General features: G+C 45.6%; 1 protein-coding gene across 1 annotated transcript in view; it reads right to left on the minus strand.

The window, feature by feature from the left end:
* Positions 1-6,672: 6,672 nt before the first annotated feature.
* Positions 6,673-22,440, minus strand: part of GPR50 (G protein-coupled receptor 50) — a gene marked incomplete at its 5' end in the record, with an annotated part of 28,885 nt that continues 13,117 nt past the window's right edge. Inside the window, 2 exons of the mRNA XM_042876787.1 lie at positions 6,673-7,839; positions 10,270-11,131. Coding sequence (XP_042732721.1) covers positions 7,797-7,839; positions 10,270-11,131 — 905 coding nt within the window. The remainder of the gene's footprint in view (positions 7,840-10,269; positions 11,132-22,440) is intronic.

A 22,440-nucleotide genomic window follows, 5' to 3' on the forward strand; every position in this document is an offset into this window, starting at 1 on the left:
ACATCAGCAGAAAAACCAGGGGAGCAAGCAGTGCAGCAAGCTGCATGTCTACTCCTGTGGCTTGGGCAATGCTACTAATAGACAGTGTCTGCACAGCCTTGTCTCAACTGATTTATTCAGCCCTCTGCATTTCCAGGAACAATGTTCACATTTGATTTTCATTTCAAAGTTCCTGCTTCAGCAGGGTTAATGAGAAAGAAAGAAATCATATAGCAAATGAAGGCTTAATCATCATGCAGTTCCCTCAGATAAATGTTAATTGTCCCATCCTCAATGCTTTGCAGTGTAATTAATTGTACCTCTGTACCAAAGGGGAAAAAACTGCACACTTCAAGGTCACAAAGCAGATGTGAAAGAGGCAAAATGTCACCTCTGCCCCAACTATGAGGCAGCACCCACTCTTGAAGTTCACACAAAACACAGAAAACCAGCAAACAACAGAAATCCACAAAACATTGTCAGCTCCCAGGTAAAAAGCAAAAAGAGAAAAGGCTGGGAGAAGGGAGCTTTGCAGCATTGATCGTATAGATGAACTGCAGCTCACATCTGTGTGCTTGGTGTGTAATAAGTTTGACAAATAGACTTATGTATAAAGTTATCTACTTCCTTTTACATATCCCTGTAATGACTACAGCAGCTATGGACTTAAATATCCAAATCCCATCTCTGAGCTCAGCTGTAATTTACTTTTCTTTGCTGGGCTATTTATCATCCTTATGTCCCTGCCAAAACAGAAGTAAATTCTACCAGACACATCATAAAACTATTTAGCAATCAGAACAAGACAGTAACACAATATAACAGTACACTAAATCCTAAATACCCTAAAATGCTAGCTGCTGCTATCCCTTGGCTGTAACTTAAATATCCTAATGAAATTTCATCTGATCACAAAGTGAAAACATGAATAATTTATGCATAACAAATAGCTTGTTTAATTAGCAGTTGAAATGTTTAATGGCTAATATTAATTTCTGTTTAACACTGAACTAAATCTGTCGCAGCTTAAAGCTCTGAACTCAGGATTCTGTGTTTGGCATTCATTTCAATTGAAAGAATTGAATTGAAACCAAGCTGTATTTCAAATACAGCTATGTAATAAGGAAACTGAGGCATGACCAAATTCAGGCTGGAGAGAGCTACAGAAATTGTTACAAGGTGATCACATCGTGCCTGTGCCAGCCTACATTTCTAAAGTAATGCAATAAAAAGCTCAGCAACAACAGCAGAGCAGCAAGATCCTAGACTACAGGAAGAGAGGGTTTACTGAAACACAAGAGCTGTGGACACAGAAACAAAGGAAATAAGCTGCTTACCTTCAGAAGGCCTCAACTATGCAGAGATCCTCAGCAAGATATCCTCACCTCTACTGCAAACCCTTAGGTAAGACCTGGGAAGGGATGGCTCCTGGCTCCACACCTTCCCATCACTCAGCTTCATTGCATGCACCTGAGCTCCCCTGGGTTGGCCCTGCCTTCCCACCAGGTGCTCAATCACTGGTTTAAGCTGTGACTTAGTATTTCTGCTGCAGCACCGCAAATGCTACTGACCCAGATTATAGCACGGTTTCAGAGAGGTAGGATCCATTCCTTACCCAAGGCCTATCCTCATACCCTACGATAACGTGTTGATTAAGAGATCCTGCAGTTACCATCCCACTTGTTATCACTGGCTGTGTCATTCTAGCCCAGCTCAGTGCCTCTTTGAAGAGGTCGCCAGCACATAACTAATTCTTCAAACAATAATAACTACTGACGTGCTCCAAGGCAAGCAACCAGTTATAAACACTTGCAAGATGCTGCCTCATAGAGCATCATAAAACCTAATCTTTGCTTTTCAAAAAGCAAAGATTCTTCTAGCATCAGAGAACAGAGCAGGGGAAAGGTTTGGCATCTGGAAAGGCATTGGATGTTAGTCTGAGGAGCCATAGTTGCAAGTGACTTATTTCCTTCTTGAAGTGAAGCTTACCAAACCCTCCAGTCTACAGAGCAGAATCAGCAGGAGAAAAGCATCTCCATTTTTGAGTTCCTACCACGCCAAGTGCAGGAGGGCACTGTACAGTGTCTATCCCTTGCTCTTCTTCTTCTTGTACAAATATCAGTCTTGAAGCACACTGAGACTATGATGGCGTCAGTTTCTGTGTTAGCAACTCCCAAATTCTTTCTTTGTGGAGTTCTGTGGAACAGGCCATAAAAATGAAAGTTTCCATTCCCTACTGATATTAGAATATATAGGACTGGTTGGATATCAGGAAAAATTTCTTCTCGGGAAGAGCAGTCAGACACTGGCACAGGCTGCCAGGGGGCTGATGGAGTCACCTGGAGGTGTTCAAGAAACATGGAGATGTGGCACTGAGGGAGGAACATGGATGGGGGCATGGCCAGGGGAGGTGGGGGTTGGGTAGTTGGACTAGATGATCTTATACATCTTTTCAGTCCTCCGTGATTCTATGACAAAATAAGCAAAGGCAAACCAGCCACGTTGCAGCTAAGGAAAGCTCATTTTATGTACCCATCACCAATACACAAAGTGCAAATCTTTGCTTTCCCCAGATGCCACCACCTAATGTTTTGTCAGTAAAAATAAAAATGCCAACTCTCCTCCCCATGCACAAAAAGAACTTTTTTGTTACTTACAGTTCATTGATTTTTCTGTTGTTCAGGTATGACGGAATCTGCAAGACCTCACCTCTAACCACCTGCATATGCTTTTATGTCACAGAGCATTTTAAAGCAGTAGAATGTCAAAGTAAACAAGATACACAGGTGACTGTGATGTGTTTCCCCAAAGGCAGAAAAGCATTGCCAGCCTCTCTTGCATTTTCCATTTGCTCTGAAGAAAAATCAGAATCGATGCTTTCTAACTTATGATTAGTATTGATTCCTTTTGGAAAACCTAGGGCGTGTGTATCTCTATATATGTTTCTATGCAATGAGGAGAAGCAGATCCTCTTCTGGATGCCAAGGGCTTGAGGACCAGCTTGCTGGTAGGGTCCCACCGAGGGCTCCTGCAGATGAGCCCCTGCCATCGCTTGGAAGACAGAGAAGTAGCAGCAGAGTGCCAGCCACAGCCTTTCCCTACTTCTGCTACAGTCATCCTCACAGAGGAGCCTGGGCAAGGCCTCCTTGGTGAACCATCCATGGCTCAGGGCCCTGCTGAGCAGTGGGGCTGCCGCCAGGTATGTGCCAGGTGGGCTCCAGGTGGGCTCCAGGTGGGCTCCAGGACAGCCACGTGCACCCATGCCATGGAAATCCCAGGGTCATTTCTTGTTCTGACATCCTCATTAGCTTCCCCACCTTGGCCAGGCCCCAGGCTGAGCAAGCATCGTCCTTCCACACACAGATTTCTCTCTCATTCCAACCACAGACGCCACTTTCAATTTCTTTCCTGCAAACTGCTTTTTTTTTTTTTTTCTTTTGCTTTTTTTAATTAATAGGAAAACAGCTGCCACTTTTCACCCGAGAGGTGGCCGTATTTTGATGCCGGATTAATACCTCTGTTCTACACACTTGCCAAAAAAAGTGGAAACCCTACCTTAAGGCAAAGGAATCTGCTTACAGTTGAGGAAATGATAAATTTTGCAGCCCACTTCTAGAGAGATGTTGAAGGTTTGTTCACAGCAGAAGAGTACAATGCAGACAATATTTACAATTACAACAGATCATACGGTTACAAGTCATAAATAAATTTACAATTGCAATAAACCACAGTTTATTAAACGTGTTACCTATAAAATATTCCCAGTACAGAGTGAATTATGTTTCAACTGGAAAGATTTATAATACAGTTTGGTGGCTCAGTCTATTTAAGAGGCAATCTAAGAAAGCGGTGACTGCACATCCATTGCCTATAATTTCAAAGACATTAAGATTTCCCTGGCTTCCTAGAAGTAATTATTTGAGTTACAAACCTTATCTGGAGACTGTGCTTGGGAGATCACATAGAAACATACTTCAGTTAATGATCCAAACCAACCCTTTTTGCTTTGGAACCTGACCCCATACTGTAAATTCTCTCTCTGCTGCGCACTGCATTACTTACAGCATATGAATAATGGATACCATAAACAAGCACCACAAAATGAAAATTCCATTAACAATATTGTGGAGCTTCCATTCACAAAATGCAGTTCTTGAGTGAAACACATTTTATTGCTCTTACCACCAAGGAAAATATTTGCATACCTCATCACAGAGTTCTTACAAAAACCCGTTTTGCTTTTCTTATCTCAGGGCTTTTATGGTAGGAAACATTGCATTAGGCCCAGTAATTTACATTTTGCTGATAAAAGGCTAAATACATATGCAGCAGCTCTTTATTGACTGGCTTCATGTTATAAATTATGAGCTTGGGAGTAAATATATGAGGACAAATATTGATTTCTAAGCAGTCACCATGAATGAGATCTTATCCTGGTGTTGAGTTATGGCACCTCTTGTCTTTTATAGCTCTATCTTATTTCCTAGCTACTAATACTTTGTGGCAAGTACAGAAATGAATGACACCACCTCACTTCTGACAGTTTAATTCATTCATGGCAGAAACAGCAAGTACAGGAGTCAGTACAAGGATGCTCTACATGGACAAACATTTTGGGATCTGCAGTTATCATAAAATGCTTTCAGCGTGTTGCACTGAGAGTTGCAAGCTTTACTGGGGAAGCAGCAGATGAATTGCCATGCCTTTTGGAAAAGATAAGCAAAAGCAGCAGCAGTACTGCCCTGGGATGTCATGGAACAAGCAGCACTTATCATACTTTTAACAATTCTCTTCCATGGCTGCTCAGCAATTTTTGTTTTAATGGAAAATCTCCGCCTTTCCTACCCCAGCACTGCAGCTGCACCTGATGATGTTTCACTGTTCAGGCGATTGCCCACAAATCGCAGCCACAGCTCTGGTCTCTGTTAACTATAGACGGTTTTACTTTAGAGAAGAGCCTTACTGCCATTCTATGGAGCTCAGTGGACTCGTTTCACAATGAAATTTGCTTCTCGGTGGAGCTGTACAAGTATATGGGTTAGCAGAGTTTAAACTGTCTAACCTGTTTTCATCAGAAGTTTGGCCTGCTTTGGAATACACTCGCAGTCACCTTGAATAAGTAAACGTGGAGATTCGGTAAAAAATACACCTATGTATGTATTTGAACAGTGGTAACTGACACCCATGAGGTCACACTGACATTTGGAGCAAAGTAAATACTGCCCAAAAGTATCCACTAGGTGATTAGACACAGTGTTTGTTAGGGAACAGGAGCAAGGCGCCGTCTGTAATAAATCAAACAGAGATCTCCAACTGCAGCTGTGACTGGATCCCTTCTGTATTCCCATCACCGCTTTTGCTTTGGCAGAGACACTGAGACCTCTGACAAAACACCTCCAGCCAATCCAGAATGGAAATATCACTGCTGCAACCTGTGGATGGGATGTAGCAGCTGGAGAACTGTGTGAGTACAGCAAAACCCACGACCAAAACCTGCTTCCTCCCACCAGTAACTTACCTGTATGCCTTTTCAGCAAGTCTAATCCAGTCCTTGCCTTAAAGGACAAATTCAAAGAGGAGCTTTGCATGTTTCAGTCATGTTTCTAGGTTTATTTTCAAGGTTTCTTTTTTTGTTTTTTTTTTTTTTGTTGTTTTTTAATTTTTAAGCCCATTTTTCATCACGGTGAGCTTGAGGAAATGCAATGAAGAAGACAGTGTATCCTGCATCTGCTAGAGCAAGATAACCTCTTACCAATGAGATAGAGGCAATCCTTGCTTTTCATGGGGTAGTTCTCATGTGTTTGTCCCTTTAAAACAACGAAACACTGCTTTTCCTTCACCTCCAGTGAGGACACAGCTGGCTTTACATTTATTTAATTCCAGCACTTCCAAGCAATGTAACCTCATCTCTAGGGTCTGAGACTGCCATGGAGAGCCTGGCAGCCTCTGCACAGGGCTGCCCCAGTGCCAGGAGAATGGAGAACACCTAAAATACAGAAGAAAATGCCATGAAATGAAAGTCTGCATTTCTCTGTAGGCAGCTCAGTAGATGTTAATTGCTAGATGCCAGCGTTCTTTCAGGAACAGGGATCTGGTTCCCTCAATAAATAATTTACTAATTTCAGATACGCTCTGCTTATTTAAGGCCATTTCTCTCACAAGACCTTACTGATTATTTAGTAGCTCTAGGCTAATTGCCCTTTCAGAAGTATATCTAATATTCTTTTTTATAGCACAATATAAAGTGGTCACAAGCCCAAATTTGACACAGCAACCAAAAGAAGCCCATTTGTTGCGGTCCAATACTTAAAAGAAAAAAAGCAGTCAAAGCAGTATTTTTGCAGGGTGTTTCCTGAGAGTGGGCAAGAAGTGAAACTACAAAAAAAGGTTACAGGCTGCAACCCACAACCTGGTAGCTACAGAAGATAGGCTTAAGAAAGGCAGAGAGCCCTGGGGGGACGCACAGCAATGAGACCAATGGCAGGGGGGGAGTCTCCTCCCGATGAGGACGACCACAGTGCATCGAGTTGCCTGCTCGAGGTGGGTGGAAGAAAAACCCTTGGATATGATGTACGGCTGAACTCAGTCTCTACTTGAACCAACAATATCTGTCAACTCAATCTGCTTTCTGGTAGTCAACAAGGCCCAAGGTGTTGTTTCAAATATTTATTAAAAAATAACTGCAAAGGGGAAAAAAATATCAATAAACAGTCCAAAGGGAAATTCATTACAGCCTTAACAGGTAAAGGGAACAAATCTACTTTATGAACAAACAATTGCAGTAGGAAGTATATTGAAAATTTCTTAATCAACTGATAAAGGAGAAACAGCATATGCAATATATATTCATATATAAATATACCAGTTACATTCCTCTTATATGGATTAAACAACATTTGTTACCAACATGCCAAAGTATTTCTTTGTGGCAGGAGATTCATCTTCCTTCATGACCACACTGTCTCTCTGGGAGTTCATGACTATTTCAGGACCTGGGGCCAGGCTCTATTCAACGCCACCACGCCAAATCCAGAGCAAGTGATGTCAACCCTGTTCCTAGGAGAGGTCAGCCCTATTTCTGAAGCACAAGGTCAGCTACACAACAGGTGGAACCAGCAGAGCACATGTTAAGCTGTTGGATCTCCTTGAAAGCTCAAATCTGATTAAAGCTAGATTCTCACAGGGAAGCAGACTCTGCTTAGGATTCCCGGTATAAGAAACACTTCCATTCTTCTGTAAACAAATGTTAACAAAATAAACTCTCTGTACCCTGTTAACCGTTTTTTAACATAAAAATAAGGAGCTGCTTGGGCAGTCTTAAAATAACTCAGTATAAAAATCTATCCTATCCTAAGTACTGTCTCTATATCAAAGTGCTAGCAAATGGCACAGTGTTTTCTGTTTGAAGCCACGTTCCCTGCTTTGTCTGCTGGGCACTGAGGACACCCACCCCCAGCAGGGCTTCACTCAGGAACCATCCGTGGTGGCAGAACCCTCCTGCTGGGACGGCGTGCTGCCCTGACGGGGTTGTGCCAGGGTGAGCTCCTGGTGCCGCCAAGGCGCTGCAGCCCATCGCAGCGCCCGTCCCCGTGCTGGGGGCACAGGGACCCACCTCACCCAGCCTGTCCCTGCAAGCCCTGTGCAGGATCTGCGCTCAGAACTACGCAGGAGGGAAGCAGAGGCCCCATCGCTTTGCATAGTTCACTTCAGCAGTAACCCTGTGAGTCTCCAGGAGATGCCTGTGGTGCTCCTCCTGCTCCTCGTCCTACGAGGCGCCAGCAGAGGATCCGTCACCTGCCTGCCGGGAGCTCTTTGGCTTACTCGGTTTGGTTCAGTGCTTGCTGGCTGTTACCTTGGAGCCTGAATAAGAAATAGTGCAAATCCAAGCTTAAAGAAAAAAACACCACGTGGCCTGCATTGAACATTCAGCTACAAAGACAACGAATCACAGAATGAAGCCCCAGTTGTGGGGGATTATGAGACGCTTGGCAAACCTGTAAAGTAAAAGTGAAATGACTGCCTTAGAGGAGTGCCTTGGGTCAGTACTGAGCAGTCGGATCATTTGCTGACGTGATTCTGTCTAACGCTGCTGGCCAACTGCACACAGGGCTGAGGACTGGTCACGGCACACAGACATTTCCCTGGGCGCCAGGAGAAACTCCCTGCAGCTCCGGGTGCCTCGGTGCTTTTCCTATCCAAGTTTGACTTGAAATGACTTTGTTTGCACAGAATGGCGTGAATTCATCCAGACTGGCTTTGCTGTAAAGCAATCAGACTGCATTATTTCTGAGGGTCAGTATACCTTTATTTGGCCATGCACAGGCAGATTAAGAGGCCAAAACAGAACTCAGCTTGATTCCTATTATGGGATGCTGGCTGCAGTGCATTTTAAAACAATAATTATCTGAAGCTGTGAAGATGTTCGAGTCTGAAAATGTTACAAAGTGCCAGGGCACCCTGCAAACACAGACACTCACTCACACTGCAGCAGACCTCACTGAAGCAATGCACTCTGTAGTGTTTCTTGGCCTGATCTACAAAGAGGCTTTGTTTCTTTAAACTCCTCTTCCCTCAAAGAATTCATCAGGAGGGATGTTCAGCAACGAGATGCTTTCAGCAAGTGGTGCACAAATGGCTTAAGTTTGCTAAAGATTAGGCACTTGGTTTGCCCAGGGTCTTCTGTAAATCCTACCTACCTCCATCTCTAGGCACCTGCCTGCTGCTATAAAGTCTGGCTCTCAGTGTTTCAAGGCTCAACCCTGGGAACCAGTCCTGCTTTGATCTACGGTCAGTGCCTTAACAAGGCTCTCCCTGGCCAGGAGCAGGCCTTCTCCCTCTCCGTGCTGCACCCATGGGGCTCAGACCTGCTCCCACCCATTGCACAGCTCCTGCTGTGCCACAGTACACGAACACCAGGACAGGTCTGCTAGCCTGAGGACACAGTTGCATCGGGGCAGTTCTATATTGATTTAATGTCTCAAAGCAGGATTCACTCATTTAAAACCACAGGGAGATAAATATGCAGTGAAGCAAAGGAAAAGCAAAGTCATTTAAAGGCAGCAACCAGCCTCCCTACACACACTCCATTAAAGAAACAGCCTTATCTCTGCCCCTGTGCTTGTTGCTAATGTGATGCTGGCCTCAGCATTCAGAACATCGATAAAGCAACAAAGACAACAGAGTTCAGGCTTTAACTGAAAACAGATGCATGAATATGCTTAACAAGTTTTCCCTTCTGAACTTCTGTGAATTAATCACTACTCTATGCGTGAATAAAATGGAAGAAAATACCCCACTTTTTTGCCCATCAAATTCATGCCATACAGTGGGCAAAAGCAGAGATGTTTGAAACCAACATTTTCTTACCCTTTTGCTTTCATACGCAAGTGTAAATATTACTGGAACCTTGTTTTCTTCTTTCATTAAAAGCCTGCACATGCATTGAATGGACAGGACTCCGCTACGTTAATCTTTTGTATGATGTTAATGCAGAAGGGACTTCTGAGAGATACTTGGAATGAATGCTGGCCATGACAGGATACTGCCTAAATTAGAAGCAAGCTCCTAGTATCTTCCTGCAATTACATTATGTCATGTGCTATACTCTTATTCATGGCCTGGAAGGAGAGTGCAAGGGTACTTAATATCTGTAGAGATTCAATTAAAACGAGCACATCTGACACTCAGCAGGTCTGGCTTCTGCTTGCCTCACATCTAGCCCAGCCTCGCTACTAAACTGTAATACAAAAGAAAAAGGAAAACGAGCACACGCAGTGGAAGCCAACGTGCTCATATGTCTGCCGGCTGGCAAATATTGTTACTAACCTAACTGAGAAGGTCATGCAGTTTGATTGCTGTCGTTTGGATTGTGTTAAGCTACAGAACAGAATTCAGAGGGAGGAAGGAAGTGCTGGTTTGTAATATATGGCAATTTTGCAAGTTGCATTTCAAATATGTGCATTTTTCCATGCTCTCTGAGTGCTTCCCTTTTCAAGGGTATTGGCATGCTTGTGGCAAAAGCAACCAAAGCAATTGATTAGGCACACAGTGAAAGATGGTATAGGAAAATAAAAGGTAAAGGTCAGTCGTTTCTCTTCTGGAAACCCTTACTCAAAGTCGTGCTGTCACGGTGATAGGTTGGGCACGAAAGGTTGCAGGCTGCTTCCTTGCATGAGAAGGGGTGGCTGTTTGGGATCCAGCAATATCAGCTGTGAAATACACAGGCAGAAAGGCTCTTATATATTATATATACATGTGTAACCCAGAATAAATAGTGCTGTTCTGACTCACAAGTGTATTTCAGCTTGGTTGTTGTTTGTTACGGCTGGGGATGGCTTGCTTTTCAGCCCTTCCGTCCCACCCTTGGACACATCGATGAAGAGCAGCCTGGGAGTCCGAAGCATCAGCAGAATCCTTTTGTACTCCTTTCGGAAATTCTGATTAAGCAGCCCATAGATCACAGCATTGAGGCAGCTGTTAAAATAGGCCATAAAATAGCTTAGGACAAAAAGCCACTCTGGAATGTGTGGCTGCACTTTGGAAGGATTAATTGAAACAGCAAGGCCGATAAAGTTTAATGGTCCCCAGCACACAGCAAAAAGGACAAAAACCACAAACATAGTCAAGAAATTCCGGATGTCGGCAGCTCTGAGCTTCTGCTTACAGTCTTGTCTCACCCGGTGTTTGACCTGAATCACCAAAATCCAGATCCGAAGGTAGCAAAAAGTCACGATGGACAGCGGGACAATGAAGTGGACGACCACCACTGTGATAGTGTACGATGTGCTCACCGTCTGGGCAAAGGTGCAAGAGTAAATCCGGGGGTCGTACTGCAAGGAGCCAACAAAGAAGTTTGGCACAATGGCCACCACTGTGAGCGTCCAGGTCAGGCAGATATAGCAGCAGGTGTTCTTCAGGTTGAAGAGCTTATCATACCGAAGGCTGTGGCAGATGTAGCAGTAGCGGTTGATCGCAATTGCAGTGATGTTGAAAATCGACCCGATGACGCTCAAGCCCATCAGGAACCCACTGATCTGGCAGTGAACGTTTCCCATAGTCCATCCATTATGGAAAATGGCACTCAAGATCAGAGGATATGGATACACTGCCACTACCAAGTCTGCGACAGACAAGCTGACGACAAAGATGTTGCCTAGGAGAAAGGACAAGAGACCATGAAGGTTAGCACAGATCTGACAGGCAGCTTTCAGCTCAGAGCTCCTCTTCAGCCTCACTGCTCGCAGCCTTCACTCCACCAAACATTTGGATTCTGAAACCGGGCAAAATTTCCCCTAATTTCATAAGACTTTGCTCTCCTTGTTAATAGGCCAGCACGGCAGCAGCCACCAGACAGCTACACAGCACTCACTGTCCTGCAGAGAGCTTCATTACTTTAAACACCACATAGAACATATTATCATACAGTGACATTCACAGAATCACAGAATGAATTAGGTTGGAAAGGACCTCTAGAGACCGTCAGGTCCAACCCCAACTCCACATGAAGCTCAGCTCATTATGGGCCTAAGAACTGGAGCAGGCAGATTAAGTTTTCAGCAGTTTGTTCATTATACTGACAGCAGTAGCAGGGAAAGGTTGTTTCTGGTCATTTGCAAATGAAAAGCTAAGTTTTCACCACAACTTTGCAGTGTTCTTACTGAGGAGCATGTGTTCCAGTGCAGTCAGCCTCTATGTGCTTATCTTATCTGGTACTTCTTCCTGTTCCTTTAATATTTAAAGTTGTTCAGAGCAATAGGAAAGGTCAATCACTCCTGCACAGTCTGGGCCTATGCAGGGAATATGATTTATAAGCTTCTGTCAGCCACTTCTGCAGTGTATGTGCTGCAGGTTGCCCACTTACGCTTTAAAACCAGGAGAGTAGAGAATCTGTGCAGACGTGGCATAATTTAACCCTTGCTGGACTGAAACTGGCATACTGCACAGGAAGACATCTGCCAACAGCACTGCATGGAGAGCCAACGGCCTGTGCAACCCGTGACTTCCCACAGTGGTTTCCAAAAGCTGGAAAAAGCTGCAAAGCTTCAAGCACTGCCTGCAGAAGTAAGGGACGCCTTCACACCCCCAAGAGGTTTGGAATTAACTCCTCTGGTTTTGAAAACTGTTCCTAAAACTAAATTAAATCATCTTTCCAAAGGGACCAGAAGCCAGGCTTCTGAAAATCCAAGCTGAGCAGATGCAAACAAGAGCAGAGACCACAAATCACACCATCACCTCTGCAACAGGGCCCTGCAGCTTGCCAAGCCCAGGCACTGCTGAGCAGAGCCAGCACAAAGAAGCCAAGGAGATGCAGAAGCGGCCAAAAGCTGTTCCTCCCCATGGCTGCAGAGGTTACTGCTCGTTTTCTGAGTCTGGTGTATTTTTAGGTAGGGAAAAAGCTTTTCTGTTTATTTTGCCAGTCAGACCAGAGGAGCACATTAAGAAAGGAAGTGTGAGGTCTTTAGAGAACTGGCAGAATGACAGGAGTAGCTGTAAAGCTGGAAGGGATTATCTGCCAAATGCAGCTTTCTGATGACTAGACAAATCACCGTTTCCAGAGGAACTCAACGATGCTGAGAGGACAGCACACCAGGGTAAGCCATTTTCCAAACATCACTACCTGCAGGGTATGTCTGCAGTAGCAGGAAGGAAAACATTACTAGAGTATGGGTGGAGGATATGTTTAACACATATAAGGTGCTAGCACATGCACCTATGTGTTGCTAGCAACACCCCAGCCCACCAATCACACCAGCACCCTCTCTTCAAACCCCCATAGCTTTCTATCTACCAGATTATCTCAACCAAAAAAAAAAAGAAAGATTGAAAAAAAAAACAAAGGGGGCTTTTTTTTCCTGTAGTACATGTGAAGAGGCCCTCTGAGAGCTCAGTTCAGCTGGGTCACTGGCTTTGGTATTTGGAAAGCACACCCAAGGGCTGTTGGAAATCGCAGCTGTGTTGTCAATGCAGTTGGCTCACTGCTATGTTTGTTCCCAACAAAAACCATCAGCACCAGTCAACAGCTCCCATCAGGCAGCAGAGCACACTTCACACCGGCTGGAAAACAGTCCAGACTTGAGAACAGCCCACAGTAGCACAGAGCTGAGACAGCTGACATGAAGCATCATCTTAAAGCAAATATTAGCACAGGTCAGGCAAAGGGCTGAAATCTCAGCAGGAGAGATTTCACATGCACAGCCCTAACACCGCACACCACTTCTGGGGCTGCCCTGCCTGAGCAGTCTGCTTTTTGCTCATTTCATAACCTCACTTTGAGCTTTTTAAAATGCAATCACTGAACCTGATCCCCACATAATTAGCTCTGCTTACTGCCTCAAGACAAGTGCAGAACCACCTGTAACTGGGCTCAGAGCTCATGTAGGCGCCCAGAGAAGGAGCACTACTCTGCAGCAAAACTTACATTCCCGCAGTCACTAACACGTCACCTCAGCAAAAGGCAAAGTGGGTCCTCAGCACCTGAACCTCCTTTCAGAAGTTTTTTCCGGACACTGTGGACTGCAAGCCTTGGCATTTCCTGGAGCTGAAAGGCAGCCATGTGCAACACCCGGCTCTGAACCAGGCAATGCAGAACAAGGCTGGATATCCAACTCCTCTTATGGGAAAGCAAACCTGCCAGGCTCTGCTCTGTGCTCCCTGCACTCCCGGCCCTCCTGCCAGCAGGAAGGCAATTGCCTTGGCACGGTGTCAGCTACCTGAAAATAAAGTCAGAAAGCTTAACTCGGCACTGTTTTGCAGAAAAACACTCATCTTCCCTTTTGTTTGGCAAGATGGTCAATTTCATATTTTTCTCCTGGTAGGTGAGCGTGGAGGTCAGAGCCATACAGCAGCCCCTTGCCGGCCGATCCTGGCAATCAGTACATTTTTAATGACTGAGTACTCCAACGAGGGGGCACACTGCATGCCTCCAAGCACAACAGGCCTTTCAACATGTGAAAATTAGCTGCTTATTATTTAAAAAAATGTGAGCTTCAGCAATGAGTGCAAAGCCATGCAGCTGCTGTGGAAGGTAAACAGGTAATAATCACCTGTTACATTTCACTACTGAATTTTTTATATTTCTCTAACAAAAAGCAAAGGAGTAACACCAGCAAGTAATACCAGCAGGACATTACCTCAAAATTATCTGCTGCTGTAACACTCATTCTTACTGTGTCTTTTTCTCTTTGTAAGCACGCAACTGTAATTCCTCATTGCCTTTCACTCTCCATCATGTTGTTAACTTCTGTGTGGTGTGAATTGGTTTGTGTGTCACTGTGTTCCATCCTGCTACAGTCACACAAGAAGGAGCTCAAGCAGTGTGCATGGCAGCCTGCCCCGCACACAGCAGCAGCACAGAGCTGAGCACATTTCCAGAGAACCTTGGAAGTTTTCCACATGCCATAGGTCCAGCACAAGGCTACGGACTACAGAGGTACAACAAACACAGTTCACAGTGTAATCCACAGGTTACCTGGAACACAGAACAACCTGGAGCCCGGCAGCAGAGCAGGTTATAACCACGTGCAGGTAATGCAGAAGGAGATGATCCCAGAGTGCCTTCTGCCCCACCACTTTGTGAGCTCCACTCCTCACTCCCATGCTCCTACACCCATGCTTCTGCTCACTCCAGCTGCTCCTGTACCCAGCAGCTTCCCGGAATTATCTGACCGCGCAGGTTATCTGAGGACTTACTGTCAGGGCCTGGCACTAGCCTTCATACACATGGAAGCCCTGCAACAAGTTCTGCAAACCAATCAACCACAAAGAAAGGCTTCCAATGGCAGGCTGCCCTATCACCACCCGACTGCCAGACAAACACACATCAGTCTTCTACAGAGATTAACTGAGCATCACTGTGCAAACAGAAGGGTCACAGCCCTGCAGGGAGGAGGGGACCCAGCAGCGGGCCAGATGCAGGTGCATGAGGCTCTCACCAGCAGCCAGAGCAGGTGCTGCACTTCTGCCCAGCTGCAGGCAGTGACTGACAGCTGGAGAGCAGCGGGTGCAAGAGCATTCGTTGAGAAAATGTGCTAAGGTACACAAAGTGTTAGAAGTTTGCTGGTGTTTCTGTTTGTGGTGACACTTCTCTATTTGCAGCTTGCAGTAAGAAGCATCTTCACCTTTATGCTTCTCTTTCCACCTTTTATAACAAGCAGGCTACCCAGGGAGGTGAGGGAGACACAGACACCGGAGGGGTTCACGAACCATGGAGATGTGGCACTGAGGGATGTGGGCAGGGAGCATGGTGGGGTGGGCTGGGGTTGGAGTGGCTGATCTTAATGGTCTTTTCCAATCTGAATGATCCTATGATTCATGTCTAGAAGGAGATAAACTGGAACTGAGACCCACATCATCTTCAGAGGGATATAAATACATATAATAGGGTTTGATAAACAATTTAACAGGCCAGAACTGTAAAGCAGACCTCTGATGGCCACGTAGTTTATTTAGCCTTTGGAAGCTTACCCTCACTGCTCAATGCAAAATGCAAAATGCACCATTTGCCTCAAGCAAGACAGATAAAGTCTTAAAAGCTTTATTCAGCACACAACAAGACTATTAGCTATGACAGCCTCCTTTCTGTGTTTTTTTTCACCTGCCACTTGCTGTGCATTTGCTTGTACTACACCGACCTCCACTCTGCAGACAGAGTGCACGCTGGGTTCTGCACAAAGCAGCAGTTCACAGAAACCCCTTTCAGAACAGCGTTGTTATTTTTACAATACGAAGACGGAAGTGAGTTCTCAGTCATGTTGTCACATGCAGCTGTTTTGGATTTTGGACTGATCGTGATACTGTGGTGCTTGTGGCTTCTGGACCTGCAGCCCTCACTGACGAGCATCTGCAGCATCAGGAGCTGCGAGGGATGACTGCAGGGCACAAAGTAAGTGCCCGCTCAGAGAGCATCAGCTCAGCCTCCTGTGGGGCTTGTGCTCAGTGCTGCTGTTCCACACAAGCTCTGGGCTGCTTGGGGAGCTTGACCTGAGAGCATCACACACATGGCAACAATAAAATCCGGACTGACATTTTGACATGGAAAGTGCTTGACAGGAGAGCCCAAGCGAAAATCTGAGAAACCCTCTCTAACGTCCAGGCAACAGGAAAAAACCTTGCTGCTTAATTCATTAATCCATACATTCTAATTGAGAATTTCATTCAGGTATCTAAGAAGCCAGTTCCAAGACAGGAATAAACAAGAGAAAGAAAAAAAGCATCTGATCGATTATCCCACATCACTGCTCCCCCGGGATGCAGAGGGCACAAAGCACGGTCTCCTGCAGCCGGGCAGACAAGCGGTGGGGCTGCCAGCCTCTCAAATTCTGACTGTGCTGCATAAAGTGATACTGAGGGTAAAGAACAGCCAGGGGCACGCAGCATGCTTGCGATGTAAGCTTAGAGAATGTGGAAATATCCTATGTAAGGACACAGTGAAGGTCCTAGGCAAAAGTAAAAGATTGCAGGATAATTTAACTTTTTCCTGGCAAAAGTTCTTTGAGCTCTCTCTGCACTACTTTGACCTCAGAGAGCAGCAGTGAGCTCTGCATGCACCATCGCCTGTTCTGCTGGTACCATTTCCCAAAAGTGAAGGTGAGAGCGCTCAGTGCTGCCCTGTCTTGCAGCAGGACCACATCTGTGAAGGAGCGAGGGTATGGCAGCCCAGCATCCCTTCGGCACCGTGACTGGAAGCCTCAGAGCCCACCTTGCCATGGCTGCAGGAAGCTCCCTGCCCTCTGGTTTGGTTAGAAGCCTTGTTTCTGGAGGATGGGGAAACTCCACTGTAACCACAGAAGTAGAAAGGAGCAGTTCCCCCGCACTTCCATCACATTCATTTTTTTCTGCTCCATGTATTATTTTGTCTGCCAGCTAGAGAAAAGAACTGCTTACACTGCTAGGTGGAGGACTGGATTTTAGATGCTTTTAGGTCATGACCTTTAACTGCATTGCTGTCAGGAACATATCTGAGCCATGCCTTCAGCTGCTCTAATTGAGTGCAGTGAAGGGCAATCATTTGCAATGTTTACACTCCAGAGACTCACAACTTTCATTTGGCTGAGTCCAGCCAGCTTCAAAGCCAGATCCAAGCTCGTCAGTCTGTGGAAATGGGCTGGAAATGGAAGACCAGCCCTGCTCGCAGGATTTCCTATCTTTCCTTACACTGCTTACCATTACACTGGAAGCATTGTAAACACCATGTATTTGCCCCAGGTATGTTGCAGGTGAAAGGTAGACACTGACTCTCAGCTGAATAAAATGAATTGAATTCCCTCCTCTTCTAGACTTTTTAACAGGGGTCAGCTCTCTGGTGCCAGTTACTTTCAGGCTTCAGGAGATGCTGCAGTACTAAATTCAGACGACCTTTTCAAGATACACCTGAATACCACTTTAGAGACTGAGACTTGAAATAAGACAGTATTGTGCAGCACCCGACTCCAGGAGCGAGAAAGCTTAACTCAGACAACAGAGGAAAACTCAGCAGGACACAGATCAGCACAACACAAAATGCTGCCCTGAATCCAACCCCACTTTCTAATGGAGGCTCAGGACAGTCCTCTAACACATACTGATCCTGACAGCAGTGAGCCTCCAGCACTCTTCCAGCAAGAACGAGAGACTAGAATCAAAATAAGTCAGCTGTCATATAAAAACCAAGGCCCTTTCTAAATAAAAGAAAATTAATTTATAAAAAGACTAAGTCTAAATTAATGATTAGAGGAATAATAATGAAAACCTTGAGAAAACAGAACAGAATTACACTGTGTACACATGATAAAATAGAGCATCTGTGCTCTGAGCATCCTCAGTTCAGAGATGCTGAGATGGGCTTAAATGCCCAGAGAAAGCTTGTCTGCTTTTCTCATTCTCAGTCATTCTAAAGAAAACTGTTTCCTTTCCCAGCACAGAAAACGGTTGTGCTACCTCAATTACTGTTCAACCAGCCTTCAGTCTGCTGAGAGGGGTAACATTGCCTGCATCACAAATGGCGAAAGACAAACCCATCATCTGCCGGCCTGGCCACGGCTATGAGAACTGAGAGAGAAGCAGTGCATGTAAGGAGGAAACCAGAAAGTGAAAGAAAATCTTTCCTAGACCTTCTGTTCATTCACAACTAGCTACGCATCCCATTGAAAACAGAGTTACTTTCACCTGGGAACACTTTAGAGACTCCGATACAATTGCTCTGGCCAAAATCCAATGCAAACAACTCAAGCTGATTTAATAATAATAAGGATACTGGAAAAAATTACCTCAAATAAAAAATTAAAAAAAAAAAAACCAACAAAGCAAGCCCTAGAGGACCTTTTTACTTTTCCCAGAAATGAGTCCAAAAACAATGTTTCCCAGATCATCAGCAATCTTTGTTTTAGATATTCCACAGGGCTTACAGGACTTGAGTTGAGTCTGGGTCCAGGATGGGCAACAAGGAGCCACTGGTGATGTGAGAAACCCCTGGGAATGAGGAGTCCCAAGGGAATTCCAAGAGGACATCTCCTTATGGGGGGTTGTTTTTTTTTCCCAATGCCTTGTGACATTTAGTCATCTCTGAGGTGCAGTGTGTTCAGATATGAAAAGAGAAAAGCAGTCCACACTAAACCTGTTCTAACATAGGCACGTGTGAATGTGGCTTAACTGGATGTGCTCCAACACTGATACAACAGGAAGTCTAACTGTGGCTAATATCCAACTGGATGAAAAAGGATAAGATTTTATGGGACTGTGACACTTAAATTACTGGAACAACATCTTTCAATAGGCAAGAAAAATTTCAATATTGCAATACACATGGCAAATGGAAGATCTTGCACTACTGGAGCACAGCCAGCGGGGCTGAGCAGACACCTCTGCTACCAACAGCTTCCAGCACAAGAGCGCTGCTGGATTCTGCTCTTACACAAGCAACATCTTGACCTCAGAAAAAAACAACAAACACCAGAAAGAATAAAAGATTCTGGGGAAGAAAAAGCCGCTCGTGAACCAGAGAAACTCTGAGGTTGCCTAATCCCGAAATACCCTGAGTCCTACTTTCCTGTCTGTAATGATGGGGGCAGACCTACTTTAGAGTTGCATAATCACCATCAAGCGATGGGGCTTTTAAGTGTCTCCTTAAACTCTTCTGCCCTTTCTCTTTTTATCTCTATTGAAGTTTTCTCAGCAAGAAATAAATCACAGGGATTTCTTCTCTCTGAAACTATTTAACATCCCAACCAGAATACTTCAAAGTGGTACCATGAAACTTTTGCATTATGCCTCCCATCACAGGCTTAGAAACAGGACTACGTGCAGCCCTTCAAATGCCAGTCCTGCATTTAAGCCAGTCCCTGAATGCTGGGGAGACTGCTTCCCCCTCCATTGCCTGTAGGGCTGGGGTACAGGCAAGAAACCCACCTGAGATGCAGCTGAAAGCCACCCCAGAGGTCAGTTGATCATCCCTGCAGGGACAGCTTCTCATCCTAGAGATTAGCGACAAGATGGAGTACTGAAGGTGGAGGCCATTGCCCTTACTCAAATCCAAGCAGCTTCCCATCCCACATGCTGCAAATAGAGGTTTTAATCGTGTGCTGGTTGAGCAAGCCTAGAAACAAGGGAGGAAAGAAGCAGCACCTTTAGCCAGTGTGCCAGCTCCCCCAGGCAGGGTAAAGCAGAGGAGAGCATTGGCATTTCACACTGCCTTCAGCTACTGAGGTGCTGCAACTCCTGTCAGCTTTAGAGGTCACCCTTTCATCTGCCATTCGCTCTCCAAAGGCAAGAGAAATGGTCAGACTCCTATTTTTTTGAAAGAAAAACCTCACTCACTCAGCCACTTCTGAAAGGCCCTCTTCCTTACAGCTAGGCTTTCCTTGTCTAAAAACAGCATTTTTAAAGAGCTGTCATTTGTCAAGCATAAGATACGAATTTCTGTCTCCCTGTCCCTTCAGAATCATTTGTAACCCTCCATTTCCTCTGCTTAGCAGGATTCACTGATATTTTTGCCTTTCACTGCTGAAATCCCATGTTGTTAGCTGTCCCCAGTGATGCATTTTTATCAACAAGCTCCAAAGTGACAAAGTAACTAAGGAGCTACATCACTATGAAACAAAGGCTGGGCTTAGTACAGAGGTGTCTACGAGAGATCTTTGCATCCAAATACAAACACAGATATCATACATTCATCTTGAAGTCTTTAGAGCTTTTGCAGTATCACGTATCACTAAAAATACCTTTCTGAGAGGGGGTTGTTTTGACAGGTTAGACAGGTTGGGAATTTCCAGCAGGAGCCTAACACACGACCCCAGGGCAGGCAACAAAAACTCACAGCATGCTGCCCACCTCTTTCTTCAAAGGGAGCCCCCATATCAAGCTGTTAGGAACACAGACAGTACAGGCAGATCTGAGGCGAGTTTAGTGCGTGCTGCAGTGAGCTTTGCAGAAATTGTGCCAGAAAATTTGCTTGGCACACTGCTGGAAACGTGTGAGAGCTTTGCACATTAATGAGAAACTGAGCAGAGTCCAGCAAACGCCCTGCGCTTCGTGAGCAGAGCTGGCAGCATGGCCAATGGGAGTGCATTTCCTGGTGGGGATGAGAACGCACCCACAGTGGTTGTGCCCCTACCTGTGCAGCTCAACTGACACCTGAGAGCCAGGAGGTCATCTTCAGTCCTGCAGGACTGTCCTTGCACTCCACGTGAAGCTATCAGCAGCCTGAAATGGCTCAGTCAAACATCTGCATGCATTTTAAGGAACCCACGGGTGATGCGCAACATCAGAGCCCAAAGGTAGCAGGGTCTTCAGCGTCAGCAGCAGATGGAAGGACATGCATGGAAACACAGAGCTGCAGCACAGGCAGCAGGCTGCAGCCAGGCACGGGGCAGGGTGCTCCAGCCAGCACAGCTGCTGCCCAGGCAGATATGCCCAGGGAGCATGTTGGCTGCACACCACAAAACACGCAGAGCCTACTCCAGCAGCCAGCATCTCAGCATCAGGAGTGCAGGGCACGGAGTGCTGTCACTAATTGGGAAGAGGCAGGAGCGAAGGGCAGAATGGGGAAGAAGTCTTCTTTGGTCTCCCCCAACAGTTCAGAGTCTTTCCCAAATTCAGCTACATAACAAAGCCTTTAGAAGGAGGACTTGGCTTCCTCTGTCTTAGGAACAAAGCGGGAGCTCTCATGCCAGTGCTGCCTTCTGATACTGTCCTTTTATCATTTGTTCGGGAATGAAACTGTAACAAGGCAGATTCATATCAAATGACAAATAACAGCTGTGGGGAACAGAAAAAAGTGCCGCACTTTATTAGAACCCTTTAAGACCCTGACAGCCTGAAACACACTGTCAAAGTGGCAAATGCAGCCAAAAAGGGGAGACAGAGATCACAGTAGCTGCTAAACCTAATGAGAACTTGCTAAAATTAAGGGCCACCCTCCCCCTTTCATATTTAGTTTCAAAACACCATGTAAAGAAATTCAACCCTTTATAAAGACTGTGTCATTAGTGCAGATGTGACACAAAACCCTGGCAAGGATTTCAGATTGAAAGGTAACTGTGAACTCCCAGGCGGTGGCTAAAACCCTAGGAATACATTCATCCCGTATTACGCTGAAGCCCTCCAATATTAAAGTCATAAATCTTGCCAGAATGAATTTCACCATTATTCACTTGGTGTTATAATATTGCTTAAAAACCTGCAAGCGTTCAAATGGGAGAAAGAGAAGCTGATGTGTCTGGAGCATCAACTACAAAACACACCCAGGACTGACAAGTATCCTGCAAGCCAAGTAATAGGTTTTGCCTTAAGGGTGCTGACTTGCAGAAGGGATGGGAGCATTCTGCTTCTAACAGGTCCAAAATAAAACTGAAAAACAAAATGAAATACTTAATCTGCCAGCCAGGCCCAGATCACCCCCAGCAGGAGCGTGCTGTGCTGACAGAGCTCTGCAGTTCTGCACCAGGCAGTCCTGCAGGGAATCACTCAGAGCTAGTCTCACTTTGGAGCGCTGACCACAGGGACAGACAGGAGACTTCAAGCAAGGAATTTGCCAGGTAACTGCCATGCAGCCTTGAGCAAACCACTGCTTGGCATTTCGGCTCCGTGCTCTGCCAGCAGCAGATGATGGATGGATGATCGGAGGATGACGATGGCAATCGTGCAGACCAGAGGAGCTCCTGACGGACTCCAACACGGATTGCTGTACGCAGAGCTGTCCTGCTGCTCCCATTTGGGACCCATTCATGCTCCATACAGCCACAGTCCAGTCCTGGACTGCCAGCACTTCAGTGCACACACCCTGCGTCAGCCTGCAGAGCTGCCCAAGGTCTTCTCAGGAGAAACCTTGCCAGCTTAGTTCCCCCAGGGCTCCCACTGCCTGCACACCTTCCAGCGGGCCCCGCTTTATCTAAGACTTCACGCACACCTCTTGGCTTCCTGAATCTGGACACAAATGCTCACCTGCCTGGAAAGAGAGCTTTGGCACCGGCGTACAGCAGCACGGTGTCG

The sequence above is a fragment of the Lagopus leucura genome, unplaced genomic scaffold (assembly GCF_019238085.1).
Source record: "Lagopus leucura isolate 7727_CA_CO unplaced genomic scaffold, USGS_WTPT01 Super-Scaffold_100016, whole genome shotgun sequence".
In the NCBI taxonomy this organism is placed as follows: Eukaryota; Metazoa; Chordata; class Aves; order Galliformes; family Phasianidae; genus Lagopus; species Lagopus leucura.